A 25,631-nucleotide genomic window follows, 5' to 3' on the forward strand; every position below is an offset into this window, starting at 1 on the left:
ACTGACTGATTGATTGATTGTCCACAAACCCGGAAAACTAAAATGTGTGTGCAGTTTCTATTTTGACCATAAGGGGGAGACAAATGAAAAAAAATACTACAAGTTGTTTCCCCCACTTCTATCTGGAAACATGATTGATTCTTTTTATTTTAGATACAGAGAAGATTTTTGTAACAGAAATAGTTTATTCACAAGTGCAGAAACAAGCAGAACTGAATGACTTCATCACTGACCTTGAGCAGAGCCAAAGCCACATTGAAGATGATGTTCAGTCCCTGGAAGACAGAAAAACAGATGAGAACCAAAAACTGGAACATTATTTCAGTTCATCAGAGAGTACTGATTGTACATAACCAAGCAAGAATACACGAGTACTTATAATTCATGGAAGGATTTCTGCTAAAAGTTTGAACCACAGCTCAGTTGTGAGTCATAATGTGTTTTAATATCAGTGTAAATAAAAGTATTTTCACTGTTAATACATAACAAAACCCTTGTTTTTTCTATTTCATAGTTGAGGAGGTGTAATAAAACAGAAATGGAAATGAAAAAAATATCAGCAGCAAAATAGAAGAATTAGCATTGCATTTTAAAACATTTGAGAATTTAAAAAATGCACAAACACATTCGTGCAAATACAAAATAAAATCATGCTGTTGTTTTGACGTGTCAAAGATTTTTCATCATTAGGTTGTTTCATTTCTCTACTGTACATCTAATTTGCATCATGCTGTGATTCATTCATACAAAGCAGATATTAGAGCCAGTGGATAGATAACAATCTAAAGTAAACACACTGTTACACCATCGTACCGAATAAAAGTCATGCAAAATAATCTCATAATGAACTTTACCATTGTTTGATTTATAAATGATCTTTCATCAAATACCATCACTGACATTTTCAAGCCAAACATCACGAGTTGCTTTATTATTATTATTTTTGATGCATGCCCCCAAGCACAATGACAATGTGCTTTCTTTCCCTCCTTCATCATGACAGCGCTTTCAATTTTGACACAAAAGAAAAACTGGATGCCAGCTCTGCATGGGAGCACCCCTCTCCTTGGTCTCCGGGACAACCAGTTCACATGGCAACACAGAGCTAAAAATATCTGGAGCGCTCCAAAAATAACAGAAGGAAATGAAAAGAGGGTGGGCTCCTGCTGCACACCTATCTTCGCAGGCCTGAAGATGGTGCTGCCATGCTGAGACCCGATCAAAGGCACGCGCGCCAGAGAGAGAGAGAGAGAGAGAGAGAGAGAGAGAGAGAGAGAGAGAGAGAGAGAGAGAGAGAGAGAGAGAGAGAGAGAGAGAGAGAGAGAGAGAGAGAGAGAGAGAGAGAGAGAGAGAGAGAGAGAGAGAGAGAGAGAGAACCCCACAGAGACAGAATCTGGGGAGATGAAAGGCAAACAGGCGGAGAGGAGATGATACAGTATGAGCTCCAAAAGGTGACGGGGCAAGTCTTCACTAGTTTTAGCCTGTCTGATTGAACAAAAACCAGCTGAGTATTCCTTCGTAAAACAATCATAAGCAGAAAATAAAATTCTGTCGCTAAAGTAGCTACCACAAGGGTTAGATAAGTGGGAAAGTTTGAAAGCACGTTGGAAAGAGCTCAGTCATTTCCCTAATCTGACATAAATTCCATTAGCTTTAGCTTAGCATAAACAGTGTAAGTGAATGGTAACAGCTAGTATTTCACATGAAAGTCAAGAAAATGATTCAATAATGATCCAGAAAATCAGAAACACAGAGAATTTACAGGTGCCCATTTTGCCTTGGGGCGCTGCAGAGCACAAGGACACCATGCAGTGGCCCCAAAACTCACCATTTACTCCCATTAGGCTGACATGTTGCAAATGTTATACAGTGAACTCGGAAGTGACAATGTCTGCCAGACGTCACGCCGCTGTGCATGTCCTTGTGCTTTGAAGCAGTGGCTTAAAATGGTGCTAGTTGTTACCATTAACTTACATTATTTATGCTCAGTGTTACGACCCGACTCGTCGGATCGCAACATAAGAACCAGGTCTGGACACATGATGCACGTTAACGAGAATTTTTTAATTAAAATTTGGCCTCCAAAAGGCCTCACCAAAATTGCCACACAGGAAGAGCTCACAAAGGTGCTCCCTCTGATCAGTCTCATCTCAGAAGGTGCAACAAGCATGCTTTTATCCAGTGCAGCCACTCAGTGCAATCAAGGACTGCACACAGCCAGACCAATTGAATAGAGGGGTGTAACACCTCCACCCTCAAAAGAGTTCCTCTAGAAACTCAACAGGACCACACCAATCCCCTCTGGTCTGGTCACCTTACAACCTGTAAAAACAGAGAGGGCAGGTAGAGAGAAAAGAAAAACACACGCACGCACGCGTGCATGCATGCATGCATGCATGCGTGCATGCATGCACGCCAAACGTGCTACCTCAGATCAGTCTCATCTCAGAAGCTGCACCAGGCAGGCTTTTATCCTGCACACACAGGTGCAACCACTCAGTGCAATCAAGGCCTGCACACAGCCAGGCTAATTGAATAGAGGGGTGTAACATAAGCTAAAGCTAAAAGAATACTGCCATATTAGGAGAATGACTGGGCTGGTTACAAAATGACTTCACCCACTTCGGCAACAGACTAAATGTAGTGAGGAATAACCCTTTAAACTTCTGATACCCAGAGGAATGAATAAAGATAAAAAAATTAATACAGAATGAAAAAGGAACAAGCAAAAAAAATAAATAAATAAAAATAAATAAAACCATGACAACAGTAACACCAGAAGGAGGAAAAGGCATGTTTTCATCATTCAGCTCATTGGGTGATAACTTTTAATTGTATCGCCTCGGGCCAACAGGAGCAGAGTGGGAGAGGATGAGAGGAGGGGATGGAGGGAGAAGAGGCACAAAGCTTTTAACTTTGGATGCACTGAATCTTTGAAAAGAAAAAAACAAAGAAAGATTCATTTATTAAAGCACTACTGCTCTACTATTTTAATTTCTATAGATAAAAGAGCAAAATCCAAAAAGCGCACAAGTAAAACTGAATAAAGTAGTCCCACTCTCTCCTAGGTCTGGATTTGACTTTGTGGGTATCATGATGTTGCTGAGTCACCAGACAAATCCACCACATCATCCTGGGACTGTTCCTTAACATCTGTACAGATCCTTCTGAGCTGTTATTGAGGACAAAGTCTATCTCCTTTGATTATTTTACATGAGGGCTTCTACGCCTGGCTCCTGGAAACAAAGTACCTGATTTATCTCCAGACTGGTGGCTCAATAAGATGTTTCCTGTTTATCAGTTCAGTAATGAAGCTTTGTTAGGAATAAGAGACGTCGAATGAACACACACACACACACCAGCCATCTGAAAGGCTGTAGATGGGTGGAAATCACATCTGATGATAAGATCCGGGGCCTTGTTGTGTGTATGTGTGCGGTTGTTTTTATGTGGGACTGGACCTCAAGCAAGCAATTCCCATCCACCACCGACACCTCTTCAGGATCTTCTGAGGAAATATCAAAGTATTCCCAAGGCAGCCTTTAAGATATCCTTCCAGAGAGTGGAGGATGTGCTCTGAAGCCTCCTTCCAGTCGGACATGTCTAAAACATCTCTCATAGGAAATATCATGTAGGCATCCTCACTAAAAGCCTTTAACGTGATCCTGCAAGGCAGATGTGCTAATCAGTCTACCCTAGCCTTTAGAGGAGGCTCATTTCAGCAGCTAGTGTCAGAGACCTCCTTCTGTCAGTCGCTACACATAGCTCATGACGACATATGTGAGCTGGAACACAAATCAGCTCTATCCCAGACCCCTGGTGCTTCTGCCTCATTGCAGATGTTGACCCGACCTGCCTGTCAATCTGTAGCTCTGTTCCCGACACCCCCCCCCCCCCCCCCCCCAGATAGTTTTCTACTTAGGCAAAAGCTCCTTCCCAACCTGAAGACACCATTCCAGTTGCTTCAGTGCACACAGAATCTTCCTGCTCAAAGGAGCAAACAGAACCACATCATCTGCAAAGACACTAAACCAGTTGAACTGGAAACACTCTCTCTGGCTCTGCCTCTCAGCTGCGCCTACAGATTCTGTCCATAGCAGTAATGAGCAGCCCTGACAGGGTCCTACATCCACCAGGAACCGTTACTCAGTACTCCTCACTTCTCGGTGCTCTCACCCCAAATGGAAACGCATCCTCTTCAGAGGTCCCATCTTTCTTATTCCCCTTCAGCTAAAGAAGTTCCTGCATTACTTTAAGGAAAATGTTTTACAATCACTCAAATCATAGATGAAGGTAAAAATAAATCACTCATAATCTGTAAAAGAGCAATAATTGTACTAGCCCTTAAAAGCCTGCGGATGCATAAGAGGAGGTGGTGTACAGGAAGTGTGGTCACTTGTGGTCAGTCTCCTTTATCTCTGTGTGATGATGACTAACACACATTTCTGTCAGCTTTTTTTATTCCTAATGACCTTCTTTGCTTTCTTCTAATATGTTTCCAGATGGTTGACCTTCCCATTATTGGACTACATACATACAATGTGGACAAAATCCCTTCCACAATGCTCTCAGCATAAAGCATTGTACTGCCTTTACCTCGCACAGCAGCAAGTCAGTGATGTGGAAAACCACGCAGAGGGGGAACTTGGCCGTGAAGAGTGTGAGGAACCACTGGGAGGCATACATGTGTGCCTCCAGGTTCAGCTCCTGGAAGTGGGTCCAAAGGTCTGAAAGCTGTTCCTGGGGGAGCAGAATAACAAAATAAAGAGGATGTGAGATCAAACTCTCTGCTAGTGGTTTCATCAGACCTAATAGTCGGGGACACTGTTCAGAGAATGTTCACATTGTTCACTGATAAGAGACCACATACAAAATGACTTCATGATCCAGTTCTAATCATGGAGCTGGAGCATGCTATACAGGTCCTTCTCAAAAAATTAGCATATTGTGATAAAGTTCATTATTGTCTGTAATGTACTGATAAACATTAGACTTTCATATATATTAGATTCATTACGCTCAGCTGAAGTAGTTCAAGCCTTTTATTGTTTCTAATATTGATGATTTTGGCATACAGCTCATGAAAACCCAAAATTCCTATCTCAAAAAATTTGCATATCATGAAATGGTTCTCTAAAATGAGCTATTAGCCTAATCCTCTGAATCAACTAATTAACTCTAAACACCTGCAAAAGATTCCTGAGGCTTTTAAAACCTCCCAGCCTGGTTCATTACTCGAAACCGCAATCATGGGTAAGACTGCCGACCTGACTGCTGTCCAGAAGGCCATCATTGACACCCTCAAGCAAGAGGGTAAGACACAGAAAATTTCTGAATGAATAGGCTGTTCCCAGAGTGCTGTATCATGGCACCTCAGTCGGAAGCCTGTGGGAAGGAAAAAGTGTGGCAGAAAACGCTGCACAACGACAAGAGGTGACCGGACCCCGAGGAACATTGTGGAGAAGGACCGATTCCAGACCTTGGGGGACCTGCGGAAGCAGTGGACTGAGTCTGGAGCAGAGACATCCAGAGCCACCGTGTACAGGCGTGTGCAGGAAATGGGCTACATGTGCCGCATTCCCCAGGTCAAGCCACTTTTGAACCAGAAACAGCGGCAGAAGCGCCTGACCTGGGCTACAGAGAAGCAGCACTGGACTGTTGCTCAGTGGTCCAAAGTAATTTTTTCGGATGAAAGCAAATGTTGCATGTCATTCGGAAATGAAGGTGCCAGAGTCTGGAGGAAGACTGGGCAGAGGGAAATGCCAAAATGCCTGAAGTCCAGTGTCAAATACCCACAGTCAGTGATGGTCTGGGGTGCCATGTCAGCTGCTGGTGTTGGTCCACTGTGTTTTATCAAGGGCAGGGTCAATGCAGCTAGTTATCAGGAGATTTTGGAGCACATCATGCTTCCATCTGCTGAAAAGCTTTATGGAGATTAAGATTTCATTTTTCAGCACGACCTGGCACCTGCTCACAGTGCCAAAACCACTGGTAAATGGTTCACTGACCATGGTACTGTGCTCAATTGGCCTGCCAACTCTCCTGACCTGAACCCCAGAGAGAGTCTGTGGGATATTGTGAAGAGAAAGTTGAGAGACGCAAAAGCCAACACTCTGGATGAGCTTAAGGCCGCTATCGAAGCATCCTGGGCCTCCATAACACCTCAGCAGTGCTACAGGCTGATTGTCTCCATGCCACGCCGCACTGAAGCAGTCATTTCTGCAAAAGGATTCCTGACCAAGTATTGAGTGCATAACTGAACATAATTATTTGAAGGTCGACTTTTTTGTATTAAAAACACTTTTCTTTTATTGGTCGGATGAAAAATGCTAATTTTTTGAGATAAGAATTTGGGGTTTTCATGAGCTGTATGCCAAAATCATCAATATTAGAAACAATAAAATGCTTGAACTACTTCAGTTGTGTGGAATGAATCTAATATATATGAAAGTCTAATGTTTATCAGTACATTACAGAAAATAACGAACTTTATCACAATATGCTAATTTTTTGAGAAGGACCTGTAATACTGTTATGTAGTGTGGCAGTTTTCCATCTCAGAGTCATTATTGTTTTGAGGTGTTTGTTTACGTTTGAATTGGACTGACATTTTTAGCTTCTGGTATCAATGATCAGAAAATGGTGAGCAGCTTTTTTCTTTTTGAACAACTGACTGTGTGCAGAAGTCTTCAGTAAGATAAGTGATTTGGTTAGATGACCTGGCTCCTGTATTAGTCAAAATTTTAATTTGGTCAAAGCATAACAGATCTTAAGAAATGTTCCTTTTCACAACTCGTCAGTGTCTAGAGCATCACTAACCTGTATCAGTCTCTCCAGCTGGTAGAACTTGCAGTGAAGATCTTCAAAGTTGTTCTTGTAGAGGCCTCTGAGGCCATATTCATACATGATCTTCACCATTACACAGAAGGCTTGCTCCTCGGGCATCTGAGAAAGCATTAATGACTTTAAAGATGGAATACAAGATGCATTCTTGGTTCTTTTAAAAACAGAAAAAAGAAATTGTTCTTTACCTTGTTTTGCTAACGTTTTGGCTAATTACTATAGCCATCCTCAGAGTTAAAATGGAGATCGGAAGTGATGCCACCAACATCAACACAACTCTGATGATGGCTATAGCAATTAGCTGAAATGTTAGCAAAACAAGGTAAAGAACAACTCTTTCTGTGTTTTAAAAGAGCCAAGCAATGCAAGTTGACAAAATACACAGAATGAATGGACAGAAGATGTTTAAAGTGGAATACAAGATGTTTTCCTTTCTTCAAGCAAGCTGCTTCTGAAATTATACAATTTTTCCTCAGGGTTCCCCTTTAAGCCACACCTCCAGACTACAGGAACGTGCAGTAGTTGTTCCAGAGGGGTCCGTTTAAAGTTGTAGCCCCGTTATTGGCACCTTTCCTGCAATAATTCCTAACGTAATACACCCTCAAACCTGTAAGTTTAGTATACTAGCGTGTTTAGCTTTATTGGTTTATCCCTAGGTTTGATTTAAATAAATTAACTTTAAATTTAAGTAAAACTAAATTTATCATATTTACTATAGAGCAATTACAGTGGATACACATCTTAAAATAAATTACACAGAAATTGAAGAGTGAGTGAAATAAAATTTCTTGGCATAACCATAGGAAAAAAGTTAAGTTGGAAACCACATATTGACTCAGTTAAAGCAACGTTATCTAAATCATTAGCAGTTCTCTATAAAGTTAAAGAATTTTTAAATGAAAAAGCTTTATATCTTTTGTGTTGTTCCTTAATTCTGCCTTATTTCATGTATTGTGTTGAAGTGTGGGGAAACACCTACGAAACCCACTTAAAGCCTTTGTTTATAATTCAGAAGAGAGTAATTCGACTTGTAAATAAAGCAGCTTGTAGAGAGCACACACATTTACTTTTTATTTGTTTAAACATATTAAAGTTAAGAGAATTATTTACATTAAGAACTGCACAATTTATGTATAAAGTGATGAATAATTTGATGCCAAAACAAATTCAGGATCTGTTCCAGATCAGAGAGTGTTTATGATCTCAGAGGGTATAAAATGTTTAGAAAGCCTAAAGTAAGAACTAAAATGAAACAACTTTGTATCTCTTGTGGTGGGGTTTATGTGTGGAATAAATTAGACCAGGAGCAAAAAGATTGTTCAACAATGTTAAAGTTTAAGGGTATGTTTAAATCAAATGTGATTAAATATTATGAATCAAGTCAATGAAAAAAAATGCATAAAATATTAAAGGTTATTACTATTTATAACGCAAGAATGGGGATTTGAATATATTCTCATTTCAATAACGGTGTATAAATTATGGAATCGGGGCGACGGTGGCACAGGAGTTAAGTGCTCGCCTCGTAATCGGAAGGTTGCAGGTTTGATCCCCGCTCAGTCTGTCACTGTCATTGTGTCCTTGGCCAAGACACTTAACCCACCTTGCCTGCTGGTGGTGGTTGGCGGGACCGGTGGCGCCAGTGTTCGGCAGTCTCGCCTGTCAGCGCATCCCAGGGCAGCTGTGGCTACATCCTAGCTCATCCCCACCAGTGTGTGAATGTGTGTGTGAATGGGTGAATTACTGATTGAGTTGAAAAGCGCCTTGGGGGGTTCCAGGACTCTAGAAGGCGCTATATCAAATACAGGCCATTTACCATTCTAAAATTTTGTTTAAGTTTAAAATAGTTTGGGGGGTTGGGGTTATAAGCTTATACTTCTGCCCGTACCCAATTTTGAATTGTACAAGTTGTGTGTTTACTTGTAAACCTTCAAATGTTTTTATTATATATTTTTATTATATATTATATATATTTTTCCTAACTTCAAACAAACACGCACAAACGTTTCCGAGGCAACTAACAGACAGCTCTGACAGCTGACAGGCTGCGTTCACAGACAACAGGTTTGTCACTTAAACGTTTACCAATTAAAACAGAACCAGACTCTAAACAGCACATATAAAACAATTCTTTAAATGAAATGTGAAAATAAACAGAACGGAACATTCTGTTATGCACACTAGCTAGCCCAGCTCTGGCTTTGCTTCCTGTTCAGCTGCTCCAAGCCAAAATCTCATGACTCGTTCACATTACGAGGTACAGTATGCACAGAGGGGGAGGGTCATTCAGAGGACTGCTTGATGGATGGATCAGGATCCAATCATTAAGAATGCAACGTTTGCAATGACTGGATGAGTTTTTTCCAAGACTGTACTTTCCAGAGATTAAAATTATAATTATTTAGATAAAACCTGTAATTTATTAGTAAGTAAGTAAATTTTATTTATCACAGACATAGAATCACTAAAGTGCTTCACATAGATCAAAACAAAATAAAACAGTCATAAAATCATAATGGTCTCAAAGCAGAATCAGATTATCAGAAAAAATAAAGTCATAAAATTATAAAATTTCACAAACAGATGAAAGATTAAAAATTTGAGTAAAAAATAAGAAAATAAAAGATTTAGGTAAAAGCAGCTTTAAATAAAAGGGTTGTTTTTTAAAAGTGTCCAGACTGTCAATGCTGCGTAAGGATAAAGGAAGATCATTCCAAAGTCGAGGTGCAACAGACTGGAAGGAGCAATCACCTCGACTATTAGTCACCATCCACTTTAATACACACACCTGCTTAAAATGTTGGCCTTTTTTACTCTATTAATAAACCTGGAAGCTTTTTTTGACATTTTATTGGGGGGGGGGAAAAGACAAAACTTCAACAGGAACAAAATAAGCTGTTTAATGGTGGCACTACTTAACTGGATCTACATAAACTCTCAGCCAAAGGTGACGAACATAAAAGGCTAACTTTATATGTCCATACAGTCTTTCTGATTTATGCGTTTCACTGCCTCTCGATGCTTCAGTGATTGCGTTTGGATAAATGCACATAAAGAGTATGAGAGGAAGCTCATCGCTGTGTGTTTATGTGTATTAATGGGTTTATTTGTTCTTTTAACTCACACAAACACACTCACACTTGAGGACAGGGAGGAGATATTTAATCAGAGTGACAGTATGTGTTTGGGGCTGAATGGGCTCCTGCAGATAAACTTGAACCCCAATAAATCGTCTTGACATCTCTTCTATAATCTCGCCCTTCTCTTTCTACCTCCATAACTCCTCTGCCTCCTTCTCCTTCTGTATAACCTCTACTTATTTTATTGCGTCTGTCCCCATTACCTCTCCTTCTTTTCTATACCTTTACAGCCTCTTCCTCTGCACTACTTCCCTGTGTCCTTTCATTAAATTTATCGCTCCTCTTCATGACTGTCTCTTCACTCCAGACTCCTCACTAACTCCTCACTACTCACGCAGTCTCACTGCTCTTTAACCTCTGCTGCCCTTGGTATCTGGACACTGACCAAACTTCCCACCATCGTCTCTCCTCCATTTGGGACTCCGCCTCCATGTGTCATGACTTCGGTCTGTCCTCCATCTGTCTTTCTTAATTTTCCCAACAAACTCTCGTAGTGTTCCTTTAACTCCAGAAATGGGTGCACACACACACGATATCTATCACAATACAAGGGAGATGATACGATAAGTTGCGATACTAAAAGCCAGATGATATTTGCAATTTTTAAAACTGCATTTATTAGAAAACGCAGGCCAGATGCTTCCAAGACACACCCAGTGTTATCGCGAGATGTCATTGTTTAGTCAGAATGGGGCGAGTAAAAACTGCTGCCACCTGGCAGTCGGAGGTTGAATTGCACTACACAAAATATAGTTTGCTTGTTAATCCTCAAGTCAAACTTGACACACCACTTTAAATATCAATTCAGCATCACAACAGAAAAACGTTGGGTTATTTCAGTGTGTCCATATAAGTTTACATCTCTACTATCTATGTTAGGGTTAGACTTATCTGTACCAGTATACACTAAAGCCTGGTTCATGCTTCTCCATCAGCTCCGCAAGGGACAGACACACGGATTGACGGAAGCGTTTTGCTCTCATACTTCTCCGTCTCCTGTAGAGTGTTGCAAAGCAATTGCCCGGCAGGTCAACAGAGGGCGTAGCGCTGTTCTGTGGTATCCTGTCATGTATCGGTCCAAGATAGTGTGTTTATATAGTGTTTTTTGTATATAAGAGACTTTTTAACACAGACATATTTGTCTCTCATTCTCCCACCTCTTCATGCGCTCCCCACCTCTAAACCCACGTTTCCTGTCATTTTTGTCCACAAATAAAACGTTTGCTGCGCATCTTTTCACTCCTCCAGTCACGGGGGAATGAAACGTTCATATTTTTAGAGTTTTTTCGCAAGGTATTCTTCAAGCTTCTCCGTGTCTGCCGCTAGTTATCCTCGGCTCTCTTTATGTTTTTGAGGGCGCAATGGCGGCGCTGTAAACAACAGCGGCGTCCTGACCAATCACAAGCTTGCGTTCTCCGTCTCGACTGACGGATGTTTAGGAAAGAGAGCTCTCCGGCAGGCACGCAAGGACGTTGCGTGTCTCCGCACTGACGCAGACGGAGAAGCATGAATCAGGCTTAAGGCTTTTTAATTGGCAAAAAATGGTTTATATATTTGTTTATTAATGTACTGAAGAGGCAATGTGTTGTTTTTGCCTATTATCTCTGAAAATATCCATTGAAACGTTGAAAATGAATTAAATGATGCCAAGTTCTTAGAAAATACACATAGTCACTTTAATACTTTACAAATCATTAATATATTTTCACAACTATCAAAGAGAGCCTTATTGTATGTACAGTCTATGATTGTAAAGTGTAAAATATGTCACCGTGTATTTTGCTACGTTTTGGATACTTATAATCAGTGATAATGTGACAATAATGTATGTAAGAGCATCACGTTTATAAATGCTCATTGTGTTTACAAAGTAGTAACCCAATTTGTTCTGTGTAATTGAGCAACTCCAGATGAAATAATTAGGTCATTTTTGTCTTGCAAATTGCACTTTTCAATGATTTATAAAGTGTTACAGATTAATTGATAACATATATATTAACGTTTTACCAAGAGAGTTGTATTATAAACAGGTACTCAGTGATTTCATTTTGGTATTTGAGGTACATTCCTTTTGATTCCTTCTGTCCCGACAGTTGCTCACGCAGCTAACAAACATTGTTTGTAAAAGTTTTAAAACCTTGATAAAGTCTTCACCTATTGACAATTTCTTTGTCAAAGATTTAAGGTAAATTTTAATCACCGATGAACAACTTTAAATAAAAGCAAGAGGAAAGCTCAAGGGGCTCATTTGTGTTGTAACTCAAAAGCATTTGAATGCATTTAAAAATAAAAGTTAAATAAAGAGATCCAATTTTTTATAAATGCAATGTATATACAGTATATCTGAATGTTGGACAGTTTTCTTTTACAAACAAAAATGGTTGGAGATAAAAAATGTGTAGATTACATTAAACTTGCTTCAACATTTCTGTAAATGCTACTATAAATAACCCACAATAATGCAAATGTTCAATAAGTAAAAAAGCTGAAAACAAGCACATTTTCAGAAGATTTGATTAGAATAAAAAAACATTGGGATAAAAATGCAGCTCTGAAGTGCAAAAGGAAATATTGCAATACTTTCATCAAAGTCTTAAATATTTGTGCATTACCTAATCATACTGAGTGTTTGGAATAACCAGTAACAGGTTTACTTACATGCAGAAGCAGAACTGCAGCGAGAAACGACTGACCCTGACAATAACCAATTTCTTCATCATACACGGAGTAGGCCTGCGAGAGAGAGAGAGAGAGAGAGAGAGCGAGAGAGAGAGAGAGAGCGAGAGAGAGAGAGAGAGAGAACACCTGGATGATCCACCAGCAACAGCACCAAGGTCTCTGACACCAGTAAGGTGATCTACATAAAAGCTGTAATATTAATATGTGCACTGCTCAAAAAAATAAAGCAAACAAAAATAAGATCTGAATTAATGAAATATTCTTATTAAATACTTTGTACTTTACATAACTGAATTTGCTAACAACAAAATTGCACAGAAATTATGAATGGAAATCAAATTTATCAACCCTTGGAGGTCTGGATTTGGGGTCACACTCAAAAAAGTGAAAACACAATACAGGCAGATCCAGCTTTGACGTAATGTCTTCAAAACAAGTCAGAATGAGGCTTAGTAGTGTGTGTGGCTTCCACAAGCCTGTATGACCTCCCTACAATGCCTGGGCATGCTCCTGATGAGGTGGCAGATGGTCGCCTGAAGGATCTTCTCCCAGACCTGCATTAAAGCTTCTACCAACTTCTAGCCTGTGGTGCAACTCCACAATACTTCTCCTGTTCCTCCTTGAGGACAGGCGAAGGTAGCAATCCTGCTGCTGGGTTGCTGCCCTCCTATGGCCTCCTCCCATCCACTGATTTACTAGCCTGACTCCTGGTTGTGCCTCCATGCTCTGGACACAACGCTGACAAACAAAGCAAACCTTCTTGCCACAGCTCGCATTGATGTGCCATCCTGGATGAGTTCCACTACCTCAGCCCCCTGTGTGGATTGTAGACTTCGTCTCATGCCACCACTAGAGTGAAATCACCGTCAGCATCCAAAAGTGACCAAAACATCAGGCAGAAAGCAGAGGAACTGAGAAGTGGTCTGTGGTCACCACCTGCAGAACCACTCCTTTATCGGCTAATTGCCTGTAATTTCCACTTGCTGTCTATTCCATTTGCACAACAGCAGGTGAAAATGATTGTCAATCAGTGTTGTTTTCTAATTGGACAGTTTGATTTCACAGAAGTGTGATTGGCTTGGAGTTGCATCGAGTTGTTTAAGCGTTCCTTTTATTTTTTGAGCATTTGGAGTATTTAGCCTCCAGGCTCTTTAAAATAGAACACACATTTAACTGCTACATGTGCTAAAGCTTTTTTTCCCCAATAAGGATAATAGAATGAAAAGTAATAAAGTTGAATAAATAATACTTTAGCCCAAGTGCTATTTTATTTCTACAAAATGTTCAAACATGGTTTAGTTTTATCTTTTGGAGCTGTAGAAAGGCACCTACGCGTTAGCAAATATCTGAGCATCAGCAGACAGTCATATCTGGACTGTTTGATCTTGAAAGCTTTATGCCTTGTGGATCTTCTCGTCACTGTAATGTGAACGTTGTCGGGACATCAGCATCAAAGAACACTTCCTAAGAGAGTTTCTCACCAGCCTGCAAGCTTTCCCAGAAGAATTAGCCAAGGGACTGCCTATCTCTCTTTTTCTTCTCTGTCAATGTCAGCCTCTTTACATGTCACTTTCTGCAAGTTTTCACTTTTCTGAATGCAGAGCTGAGGTCTATAATACCATCCAGACTTTTATAGAGACTTTAAGAGGATAAAACGGTACTTCTCATACACTCCAACAGTGAAAACACACTATCATGTCAAAAAGCCCTGGACTGGAAATCAAATCCTGTTACTAAGGACCGGTTTGCATGGCAAGATATGTATGCCAATTTTTGACACAATAACCACCTTCCAACAATCTTAGGTAAGCACATGATTAATAGGGCTGGGTGACATGGGAAAAAAAAATTTCATATCAGTCGATATCAATAAATATATCAGGATATAAAACAAATCACTATTTTTGATCATCTATGTTATCATAACCTAGAAATCTACATGAACAGAAGCAGAAGCTAAATGACTTTGCTCTCAATCACATATACTTTATTAATCCCAGAGGGAAATTAGAGTTTCAGTACACACAATTCAGAGATCAGACATACATGGGTAAAAACCTTTTCAGATAGACATTCTGGAATATGTGTGGACAATTCAATCCGTTTTTTACCGGAACTGTGTTTTCAGACACACCACTTTTGTACTGGAACTTGTCCTTTCGGCTGCCTTCACACAGCAGGGAAAAGTTCCAGATGTCTGACGGGGGGGGGGGATCGGACTTATGTTAAGCATAATTCTGCGCACACAAAGATGCATAAGAGATCTGGATGATGAAGCTCAATGGTTAAAGGAATCACTGAAGCGGTGTGAAGCGCGTCTAGACGGTACCGTAGGAGGCGAGCTGCCATGGTTCGCCGCATGCTACAGGAGCGAGCTATCTAGGTGCGCACAGCAGCCCCCGGTCCCCTCCTCCTCCCTGTCCGGAACTCGACCTCACCAGTCTGAAGCAGCCACCTTGTCCGTAACAAGTCCGGACCTGTTACTAGGGGCTTCGTCCGGTTTAATTACGGAAAACGTCAGATGTTTGTATTCAGACACAAAGGTCTTACGGACAGAATCCGGAACATTTCCATTTTTCATGGCCTGTTTGAAGGGGGCTCAAGACACATGACAAGAATTGGTGACTGTGGTCATTCGCAACCCTGAGTCGCGCTACCTAAATAGAGATAAGGGGTAACATGAGGATAGGTTCAGGTGGAGGGAAAAAGGAGGCACTTCAGAGCTACTCTCCAGCAGGAGAGCAGCTTTGCTCTGCAAAAAAAAAAAAAAAAAAAAAACACCTCAGACAGAGTTATGCAACAGACTTCAGACAGCACAACATAAGTGTCCCCTAGGAGGGGTGGTAGGTTGGGACTATCCCATCTTCAGCTCCTGCAGCCACGATGAAGCAGCGCATGTCACCTCAGTGTGGATGGGGGGGGGGGGGGGGGGCATTTAGGGTTGGAGGGTTGCAGTGACCCTGGACGCTTCAGACTCATGATTTATTACTGAGCTCTGTTGTGGCTTATTATTAATAACATGTGACAATCAGCTGAAACTGTTGAGAAAAATCTGTTCAAACAAAATAACAGAAGATGTTCAGAAAGTTTAGAAGCCTGTGTTCATCATTTACGAACCGCATCTCAGGTCATCTGCGTTTACGTGCTTTTAACACGGACTTTACTGTCATCCAGAATATTTAACCGAGGACGTTTTCCTACCCAACATTAGCCTCCAGTTAGGTCTGTAAAACCCCTGTTATCCTGTCTTCTTTACAAGCGCGTCTCCATCACCTGCTGCAGAAGCTGCTGCGTTCAAAGCTGACAGAAACGGGGATCCGTGTGCCGCAACCCCTGCAATAAACCTGCGTATTTCCAGTACAGATTTGAACATGTTTGTCGAATAATTTTTATTTTACTTCCACAAAATGCAAGTTCTGAATTAAATATTACTGAAACGGGGACGGCTTGTCATCGGATTTAAAAGCCGCCGCTCGTTAATTACGCCATCATTTTTGAAGTCAGGCAGTCCAAATGACAGCGGAGAGGCCCGCTCGCTGTTGCACACATGCGCAGTGGGCTTTATTTTACCCCAACAATCCGAATGGCTGTGTACATGCACGTCAATCGAAATGATGAACGGAATAAACCACCTCTCTCGATCGGATTGAAATTTCAATCCGATCGGGCCAAATCGGATCAGAATATTCCGATTGACATGTTTACATACAGAATTTTCGATCTGATTGGGCGTTCAATCCGATTAAATATGCGCATGTAAACGTGGCTATTGACTGACATCTGTAGCATCATAGTAAGTTGTATGTTTTCCAATAGCATGCGGAAACAGTTTGAAAGACAACCGTAGATTTTGCTCCACGACAGAGCGGTCAGTGGGTCGTGGCCAGACTATATATTCACATATATAGGATGGCTCACCAGGCTAGTACTCTCTAATATTATTAGGGGGGTTTGAGGGCATCAGACGATTATCCGTCCATCCATTTTCGTCCATTTATCTGGAGTGAGGTTGTGGGGGCAGCAGCCTAAGCCAAGAGGCACAGACTTCCCTCTCCCCAGCCACTTGGGCCTGCTCCTCCAGGGGAATCCTAAGGCATTCCCATGCCAGTCAAGAGACATAGTCCCTCCAGCGTGGTCTTCCTTTAGGTCTCCTCCTGGTTGGACTTGCCCAGAAAACCTGACCAGGGAGGCGTCCAGGAGGCATGCCAATCAGAAGCCCGAGCCACCTCAACTGGCTCCTCTCGATGTTGAGGAGCAGCAGATCTACTCCAAGCCCCTCCCGGATGACCGAGCTTCTCACCCCATCTCTAAGCCCAGCCACCCAGTGGAGAAAACGGATTTTGGCCGCTTGTATCCGCGATCTCGTTCTTTCAGTCACTACCCAAAGCTCGTGACCATAGGTGAGGGTAGGAACGTAGATCGACCGGCGTCAACAGAAGATTAGTTTTTATTTAAAACATTTATGTTTTCAAAAGTTGAACATCTCAGCAAATATTATACAGTGGTTTGGAATAAATAAAAGAGGTTTTTTTTTAAACTAAAATCTAGAATCATTAGAGAAGAATAAAAATAAGAAATGTAAATATTCTTCTGTTGACGTCAAATTAATAAAACAGGAAATGAAAAATAAAGTCTCAAAGGTTTTCTGCTTGTATTATATATATGGTATATATAGTACCTGTATAATATATATAGTATTTGTATAATACAGTGGGATGCAAAAATTTGGGTAGTCTTGCTAAACTTCATGAATTTTTACTTCATGAAGATTAACAAGTCTACCCAAACTTTCACATCCCACTGTAGCTGTACAATACTATATACCATCTGTACAATATCTAATATTTTATATCACCACATGTGTGGTCTCATGTTTTGAAAATCAGTCCATCTTAACCAGGCATTAGGTTTCAATTCCTCCAAGCAATTCGATATCAAAAACATACCAAACAACTTTACAGTGATGGACTTTAGAAAGTGTGTAAAAATTAAACATTGGTGTAAAAATACCAAGTTGTCTGCATAAAAAGAACAAACACTTGAGTCAGGGATGAAAAGCTCAGTAGCCTTTTCCAAAAACCAGACCACCACCACAACAAAAAAAATTACTCACCACTGAGAAAGAAGGTCAAATTCATTACCTACATTTAGGACCGATCAACTTCCCACTCCTGCCCACTGCAGCCGTTAGAGGAGAGGCAGCCTGCCTAGTTCTGTCCTTTACAGTAGATCAAGGGGAGCGCTAAAGTTGACTAACCCCATAAACCAGGCTACTTCGCCAACAAACAGGCTGCTTTTCCAGAGTTAACAAAAACTGGATGACAGATGAAAATATCAGACACCACTCAGCCCATCTTAAACCTCAGAAATGTTTGAACGCATCAGAGGAAAGACTGAGCTGGTAAAGGCTCAGTATCTTCAGATGCTCTGGCAGGTTTCTCACTCTTTACCAGCTAATCTCACAGCAACAGCAGAGATAAAAGACTTCCTCTTCTCATGCCTAAAAAAATAAGTGTAGACGCTCAGAGTTCCACCCCTGACGTGTTCAGCTAATTTGGTATTTGATGTGGGGGTAATGGAGAAGTCTCGCAGTGCTGTCTGTAGTATAATCTGCAAGCTGACATGCTTGATGGAGTGTGGCATTCACACGTCCCCAACTCAGCTGGGAGAAGTGTATGCTGACAGATGGATGGGGGAGGTCCTGGTGGGTGAAATCTAAATTTGTTGGCCCGAGCAGATAATAGGCTCAGAAGGGAGGATTACTGCAAAATAAGCCAAGTTTCTCAACCATCAAGAAGGCAGATTTTTCTATATGAAATGTTAGAAGTTTTCATTGACGGTGTAAAGTTTCCTGTGTTCATCATCAGTGGTCATAACCTACAAGCATCAACTACTGTAGTGCTGTGTATAATTTAATGTAAATTTTATACATTAAAAATCTTAAAACGTCTTAAAGCGAATTTCATGCCACGAGTAAAAATAAACCCCCATCAGAATGAACCCATCTAGTGCTATAATGGTTCGTTTAGATTGGTGAGTCCATCGTCTTCCATGTAGGAGAAGGTACGGCTATCTTGGTTGCTCTGTTTGTCTGAGGATGCTGCTGGGAGAATGTAAACATGTGAACATGTGTCAGCCTTTGAACATGATCCACCTGCAAACAGAAAAGGGAAGCAGCTTCCTGTGACATCTTCACCTTGTTTTCTCCACATTCTCATCATCACAGGGCTGGGCTTGTTATATTTGGATCAGCAAATTCAGCAATGTGCCTTTAAGGTGCAGTGTGTACAGAACTCGCACCTTTTTTCCACCTGAGGGAAAAAGAAGTTCGGTTTCCATCTAAGAATTAAAAATATCCCTTTTATCTGCTTTTTTTCAGTTTTCTGAGAGGATCGGGTAATATTTGTAAATGTGTTGTTGATGGACAACAACTGATCAGCTGTAGCCGTTTCAGGTTCGTTAACTCCATGACTAAATAAGACAGAAAATAAGAGATTGTGACAACGAGCAAGAGGCTGAAGTGACCTTTCCCAGAGAGGAAGAGATGTTAAAAACGTAAAATTTCGGGCTTATTATAGAGCAGGTTATAAAAATGAACAAAATGTCGTCCTGGATTCTCTCAGCCTGTAAAGCCTCAAGATCCAGCCAACCTTATCATCAGCAAATCTACATGGATTTGCATACAAATGAAGGCTGGCTCACCACTGACCTACTTGAGACCAGACTGGATGTTAAACCTTTCTGACATCATCTCCCAGAGCACTGACCAACCATTCCCCCGCTTTGCTTTTGGTAAGTGATACTTCTTTGGCTCTAAACTTGTTTGATTTAAAATCCATGTTTTTATCTACATTCCTGATCAAGCTTGTTTTATTTGTAGGCCTTGAACAAAGGCACACTTGGAAGTTTTGCTTGCTTTTAGCACCCCCTAGTGTCTGTTATTAATCCTCTGTGGTCAAAGCAAAAGTGAAAGTTATCTTCTCGCTGTGCATTTCTCTTTTTGACACCTTAATCTAACAGCTGAACGATCTCCTCAGCCTTCATTAGCTTCTACAGGAGTGGGTCATCACTAAATAAAACAAATCAGCTGTTCATGATCTAAAACATGCTGGAAGCAGACTCCAGTTCTACCAGGACAGGCTCTATTCCACTCCACAGCTCCCTACGCCAGCGGGTAGCGGCCCGACAACTCTGAAATTGCAATTGTGGTATTCTGGCCACAGAGGGTAGTGGGTTCTGAGTGACATTCCATTAACCCTGTAAAGTGTAATTTTAGCACATACTGGAAGAAAATGATTTAAAAATATTAAAAAGTTCCATAGTATCCATTTAAAACCAAATAAACAAATATTAAAGTATACACATGAAACCGGGGATAATGACAACATGGTGCAAAAGTCTGTTTGTGTCAGTAATTCATCTCAGACTGAGAGACCATCTAAAGGCCCAGGAACCCTTTGCAGGTGTTCTGGATTTGCAACCTTTTCACAATATTCTGATTGAGATTTTGAATCTGGGGTTTTCATCAGCTGTAAGCCATAATCGTCACAATTATAACGAAGGCTGAAAAATCTGGCTTTGCATCTAATGAGTCTATCTCATATCTTAGTTTCACCTTTTAAGTTGAATTACTGAACTAAATGAACTTTTGCATTATATTTTAATTTTTCAAGTTTCACATATATGTATATAAAAACATAAAAAAGGTCAAAGGTCAACTTCAGTTGGACAAAACGGGGACAACAACTTTAGCTGCTGTACGTTTAAAACTCATCATAGTTTTAACGCACCATCCCAGGAGAACATGAATCATGTTGTGTATCTCACTCTGAGAAGCGAGATAACAGAGTCTACTGATCTGTAAAGGGTTGCACTTTGCAGTTGGTCTGTGCAAACTCGTCTCACAGACGGCTGCACCAACATTATTTGTCCAGCACAAACAGCGCCCCATTTTGATCAAAATGAGGTTCTTGTTTGCCATCTGTTACAAATGGAAAGAGTGTTTTGTAATGAGTTATTGATACAAAAACTTTGAATGAGTCAAAATTGTGGCACACCGAGAGAAAAGGCTAATTTTGTGTGCAGGTGTAAAGCCAAAATTTGACCAGTGTGATGCATCTGGTTCTTTTTTTAATGCACTTGGTTCTACTTGTGCAGAATGACGAACCAGAACTAGAAAACAAGAGACGTCTTCCACAAAGAACCTCTTCTTTCACAGCATATTAACATGCATGTGTGGCTGCCACATGACAGGAACTGTCTTCCTGATCTTGATGTTTAACTGTGAGCAGAGCAAAACAGAATCGTACAGTGACCAGATGATCACCAGCCATGCATAGTTAATCTAATAACCAGCTGATTCTGGTCATGGGCCAATTCAATTACGCGTTTTGACTCTTTAGAAGGACAATGCAACCTGATTGATAGCTGCGTGTTACAGCAACAGGGTGATAATTCAGCCAGTGACAGAGCTGCTGGATGTATCAGCAGGAAATGCAGAGTTTGGTGTGCAGTCCAGGTTAAAACAAGGACACTAACAAACATTAGAGCCCACTTTAAACTTGATAACCTTGGTTTCTAACTGAATGAAATGTGAAATCCCTGAGGACACATGTTAGGCCACACTTAAAGATATTGTTTAAACTTATTTGTTTCTCTATTTATGAAAATATCTCAATCCAAATCACACTAAAAACACAAAAACCTGCTGAAGCCCCGACTGCACCACATTAGCAACACATCAAAATACAAAGAACATTAGGTTTGACAAAAGGAGCTGCCAAAACTTAATTATTACCCATTTTAGAACAACATTCAATGATGACAGACTTGAGAGTCGGAGGGAGAGGTGGTGCCAGTGTTCGGCAGGCCTCGCCTCCGTCAGTGTGCCCCAGGGCAGCTGTGGCTACTATGTCGCTCATCACCACAGCACTGAGACACCCAGCTCTAGCTAGCTCTATCGCCAAGTGACCGTAGTCCCCTAGACTCACTCTATCAGTGTTTGGAGCAAGTTAAGGATTGAATGCAATCAAACGTTCTCCAGTTAAACAAAGACAAGACTGAAGTTATTGTCTTTGGACATAAGAAGTATAGGATGGAGGTTATTGCTCAGCATGGCTCCAGAGAAATAAAGACAAAGGGTGTTTCTCAATGTCAAGGCGCCTTGCCTTGCGAGGAGATGCCTTGCGAGGCCAGGCGCCTTGCTTACAAGGACACTGTCCTTCCTTAACAAAGAAAACGGTTAAATGGAACAGACTTTCATCACGTGGCCACGGCTTCCACGGCGGTCACGTAACGTCACTTGACACGTGAGATAACGTTATATTTTATATGTATTAGTTTCAATATAAATAAATAATGAGCCTTTTACTTTTTAACTTGTGTATATGTTTATTAAATTAAAAATATAAGCAAGTTACTACCCGCTAGCCACTGAAGCTGCAACTACTAAGCAACTAACCAACGATAACTTCTTTGGATCTAAAAAAAACATTTTAAATTAGCGGACTTATTTTTAAACTTGAAAATTGTCCCCAAAGTAGCTGCCAGCTTCTGATCCGCCGTCTTTTTTAAAATACTGCGGTGTATTGTGGGTAATTTTTGACCAAGGCTAGGCTACAAGACACCTCCCATGTATCCTTGCTCAGCTAGCTAAACGGCTAACAAACGGAGAACACACGCCTCGGTAGAACATGAACGTTGGAACTGATTGGAACACGTCTTGGCGGCTCCCGATGACGTATCTCCTAGGCAACCGGGGTGGGGCCAAGACATCAAGGCAAGGTTCCATGGCATTGAGCAACACCCAAAGACAGGTTAGAAATCTTGGTGTCATAATAGATTCAGACCTGAGCTTCACTGGTCGCATTAAGGCTATAACTAGATACCATCTTCATCAAATATCACGACTCAGGGGTCTCATGTCCAGACCAGACCTAGAGAAACTCATTCATGTGTTCATCTCCTGCAGGCTGGACTACTGCAATGGTCTTTTGACTGGTCTTCCCAAAAAAAAAAAGCTGTGAAGCAACTGCAGCTTATTCTGAATGCTGCTGCCAGAGTCTTAACAAGAACCAAGAGAACCGAACACATCACTCCTGTTCTCAAAGCTCTGCACTGGTTACCAGTAAACTACAGAATCAACTTCAAAGTACTTCTACTAGTTTATAAATCACTCAGTGGCATGGGGCCAAAATACATGCCGGATCTCCTTCCTGTATTTACATCCAGCAGGGCTCTGAGATCCTTAGGAAACAGTCAGCTGGTAGAACCGGGTCAGAACCAAACAGGGTGAAGCTGCTTTTAGCTACTATGCCACACACAGATAGAATCAGCTTCCTCATGACCTCAGATGTGCCCCAAACTCTAGTAACTTTTAAATCCTCCATGTTTTCATCAGCCTTTGAATAAATGTTCTTATGCGGCACCTTCTGCACTGTGTTTGCTCGCCCTTTAACTTTTGTTTCTTTATAATCTTTGAATTGTATTTTCTGTCACATTGTTTTATTTTAATGTTCTTGATTGCTAATGGAAAGAACATTGAATTGCCTCTGTGTATGAAATGTGCTATATAAATAAAGCTGCCTTGCCTATGATGCTTGTTTTTAGACATATACCTAAATGACGGTGGATCAGGGGTTAGGAGGTCCCACTATATTGGTGGGTTGCTGGTTCAAACCCAGGCTTCATCCATTTTAGTCGCTGTGTCCTTGGGCAAGACACTTCACCCTCCTTGCCTGCTGGTGGTTGTCGGAGGAACGCCTATGGCAGCCTGGCTTCTGTCAGTGTACTCCTGGGCAGCTGCGGCTACATTGCAGCTCATCACCATCGGTGTGTGAATAGATGAATGATTCAATCTAGTGTAAAGCGCTTTGGAGTCCCAAATTAGCATTATCCTCAGGTCAAAACTTTGTGGAGAACCTTGGTGTGTGATAAATAAATCAGATCCTCACCACGAGTTTCTACACAGAGAGGAATCTCAGACTCACCTTACAGATTTTGTACAGTGAATCCTGTCCGTCTCCATCAGACTCCTTAAAGAAGTCATGTGCTGGAAATGTGCGATGGATGTCACGAGTAATGACGCTTTCTTGTGCCGAATCCTGCAACACACAGGAAGGACACGTTTTCCATGAAACCAGACTCGTGTTTACCTGTATAACTGAAACAAACAAACATTTACACAGTCTACTAAATTCTTGTGGACAGCCCTGTAACTGGTAGGGTTGCAGGTTAGAGCCCTGCTCAGTCTGTCACAGTCGTTGTGTCCTTGAGCAAGCCGCTTCACCCTCCTTGCCTGCTGGTGGTGGTCAGAGGGACCGGTGGTGCATGCGCTCAGCAGCCTCACCTCTGTTAGTGCGCCCCAGGGCTGCTGTGGCTACAACGTAGCTCATTACCATCAGTGAATGAATGTGTGCATACATAGGTGAATGGCTGTTGTGTTGTAAAGCACCTTGGGGGGTTCTAGGACTCTTTTCTAGGACCTTTTCTTCCATGTTGGGAAACTCTGTGACAATTCCACCAAATAAAACCAGACATTTATTTTTTAAGCACGTCATGGTAACAGAAGTGTGTAAGCTGAATGAAAAACAAAATTACACACACACTCATGCTCTTACTACTGTACATTACAATTTAGATTAGCTAAAAAAAATCCTTATTTAGCTTAATGCCAATGTGTGGCATTAGTTTTATGAGATTAAAAGCGAATGTCGTTTTGATTCTTTGGTGTGTGTCAAGAGGATAAACATAAAGGGTTTAAGAGAAGCTGCTGGCACAAGTGTGTGTAACGCTTTAATGAGATTTGTATTGAAGAGGTGGTGTTTGCTCTTTGTATAATGTGTTGGAAATTAAATGGGTTTACATAGTGGCTGCACTGTTAAACCGCCGTACCTTCAGGAACGAAGGTAAAATATTCCATTTTCTTCATTTATATTTTATGAGGCTACATGTTTCTCACACAGACAAAAATGCATAGTTATTAGAAAAGAATCATAAGTAAAGACCAGCAGCAATTTGTAAGTAAAAGTTGTAAACACTTTGATTTAATAAAGCATGCATGCCTCTGCTAATTAACAGCCTCATTACTCAAAAAAAAAAAACACCCCAAAATCCACGGACGTCCTCTACGCTGCATTATCCCCTTCCTTCTCATCTTTATCCTGTCCTCCTATCCACTGTAATTTCCTTCAGTAAGACCCTTAGACTCTTCCCTCCTTGCCTCGTTTTCCACTCCCATGCTTCAGATGCTTCCTGTTTCAGCCTCTTTCCCACATCTTTTCTTCATCCTTGCCTCCTAAAAAAGGCACATGTGTACAACTCTTCCATCCAGCTTGTCAGAGAGTTAGCCTACACATGATGCTGAATTTTATTTAAAGATATTCTCTATTTAATATTTGTGCTAATTTACCCAGCTGTTGTGAATAATCCAATAATCCAACATCTTATTGTTGGTGCATTGCTTGTATTTTTGTGGGTAATCTAAAACCCAAAAGGCATTAATGCTGCTCTGGAGTTTCGAGTCGCTGGTCACACCAACAGGACGACGTTGCACACATCTGACCATGATTCTGTGCTCATTTTAATCACAAAGTCTCATTTTTAATCAGTCTTTTAATAAAGGTGTCTGTCTAAAAGAGTGATTTTTTGTTCGGACTGCAGCTAAACAATTTACTGATTGAGGGCAGGGGGAAGCACGACGGCAGACAAACAGGTGAAGAGACAGACCAAGGCAGAGGGAGACAAAAGAGAGTGAGAGAGGTGAGACATGTACACAAAGGGCAACGAGAGGTTTCCTCTAACTGTAGCCTGGGGGCTTGTTGAGCAGACGGCCCATTACTCCAATTTTACCAACAGGTTACCTACTTTATACACAGAGCTAAAAATACTAACTGCTGATGTGTCCAAAGCTCCGACAGGCTCGGTTTTTTACACATGAACACAACTGATGGTAGTCGACGTAGCACACAC

General features: G+C 41.1%; 1 protein-coding gene across 2 annotated transcripts in view; it reads right to left on the minus strand.

Moving 5' to 3' along the window:
- The window catches only part of rabgap1l (RAB GTPase activating protein 1-like), a 124,221-nt gene that overhangs the window by 19,410 nt on the left and 79,180 nt on the right, over window positions 1-25,631 (minus strand). Inside the window, exons 14-18 of one of the 2 annotated variants that reach the window (XM_015970875.3) lie at window positions 23,651-23,764; window positions 12,642-12,716; window positions 6,820-6,945; window positions 4,597-4,740; window positions 234-275 (exon numbers count right to left, since the gene is read on the minus strand). In XM_015970875.3, the coding sequence (XP_015826361.3) occupies window positions 234-275; window positions 4,597-4,740; window positions 6,820-6,945; window positions 12,642-12,716; window positions 23,651-23,764 (501 nt within the window). Of the gene's footprint in view, window positions 1-233; window positions 276-4,596; window positions 4,741-6,819; window positions 6,946-12,641; window positions 12,717-13,468; window positions 13,592-23,650; window positions 23,765-25,631 lie in introns of those variants that run through there. The other variant, XM_054752186.2, reaches the window with a different exon arrangement.

This window comes from Nothobranchius furzeri, chromosome 8 (genome assembly GCF_043380555.1).
Source record: "Nothobranchius furzeri strain GRZ-AD chromosome 8, NfurGRZ-RIMD1, whole genome shotgun sequence".
Classification (NCBI taxonomy): domain Eukaryota; kingdom Metazoa; phylum Chordata; class Actinopteri; order Cyprinodontiformes; family Nothobranchiidae; genus Nothobranchius; species Nothobranchius furzeri.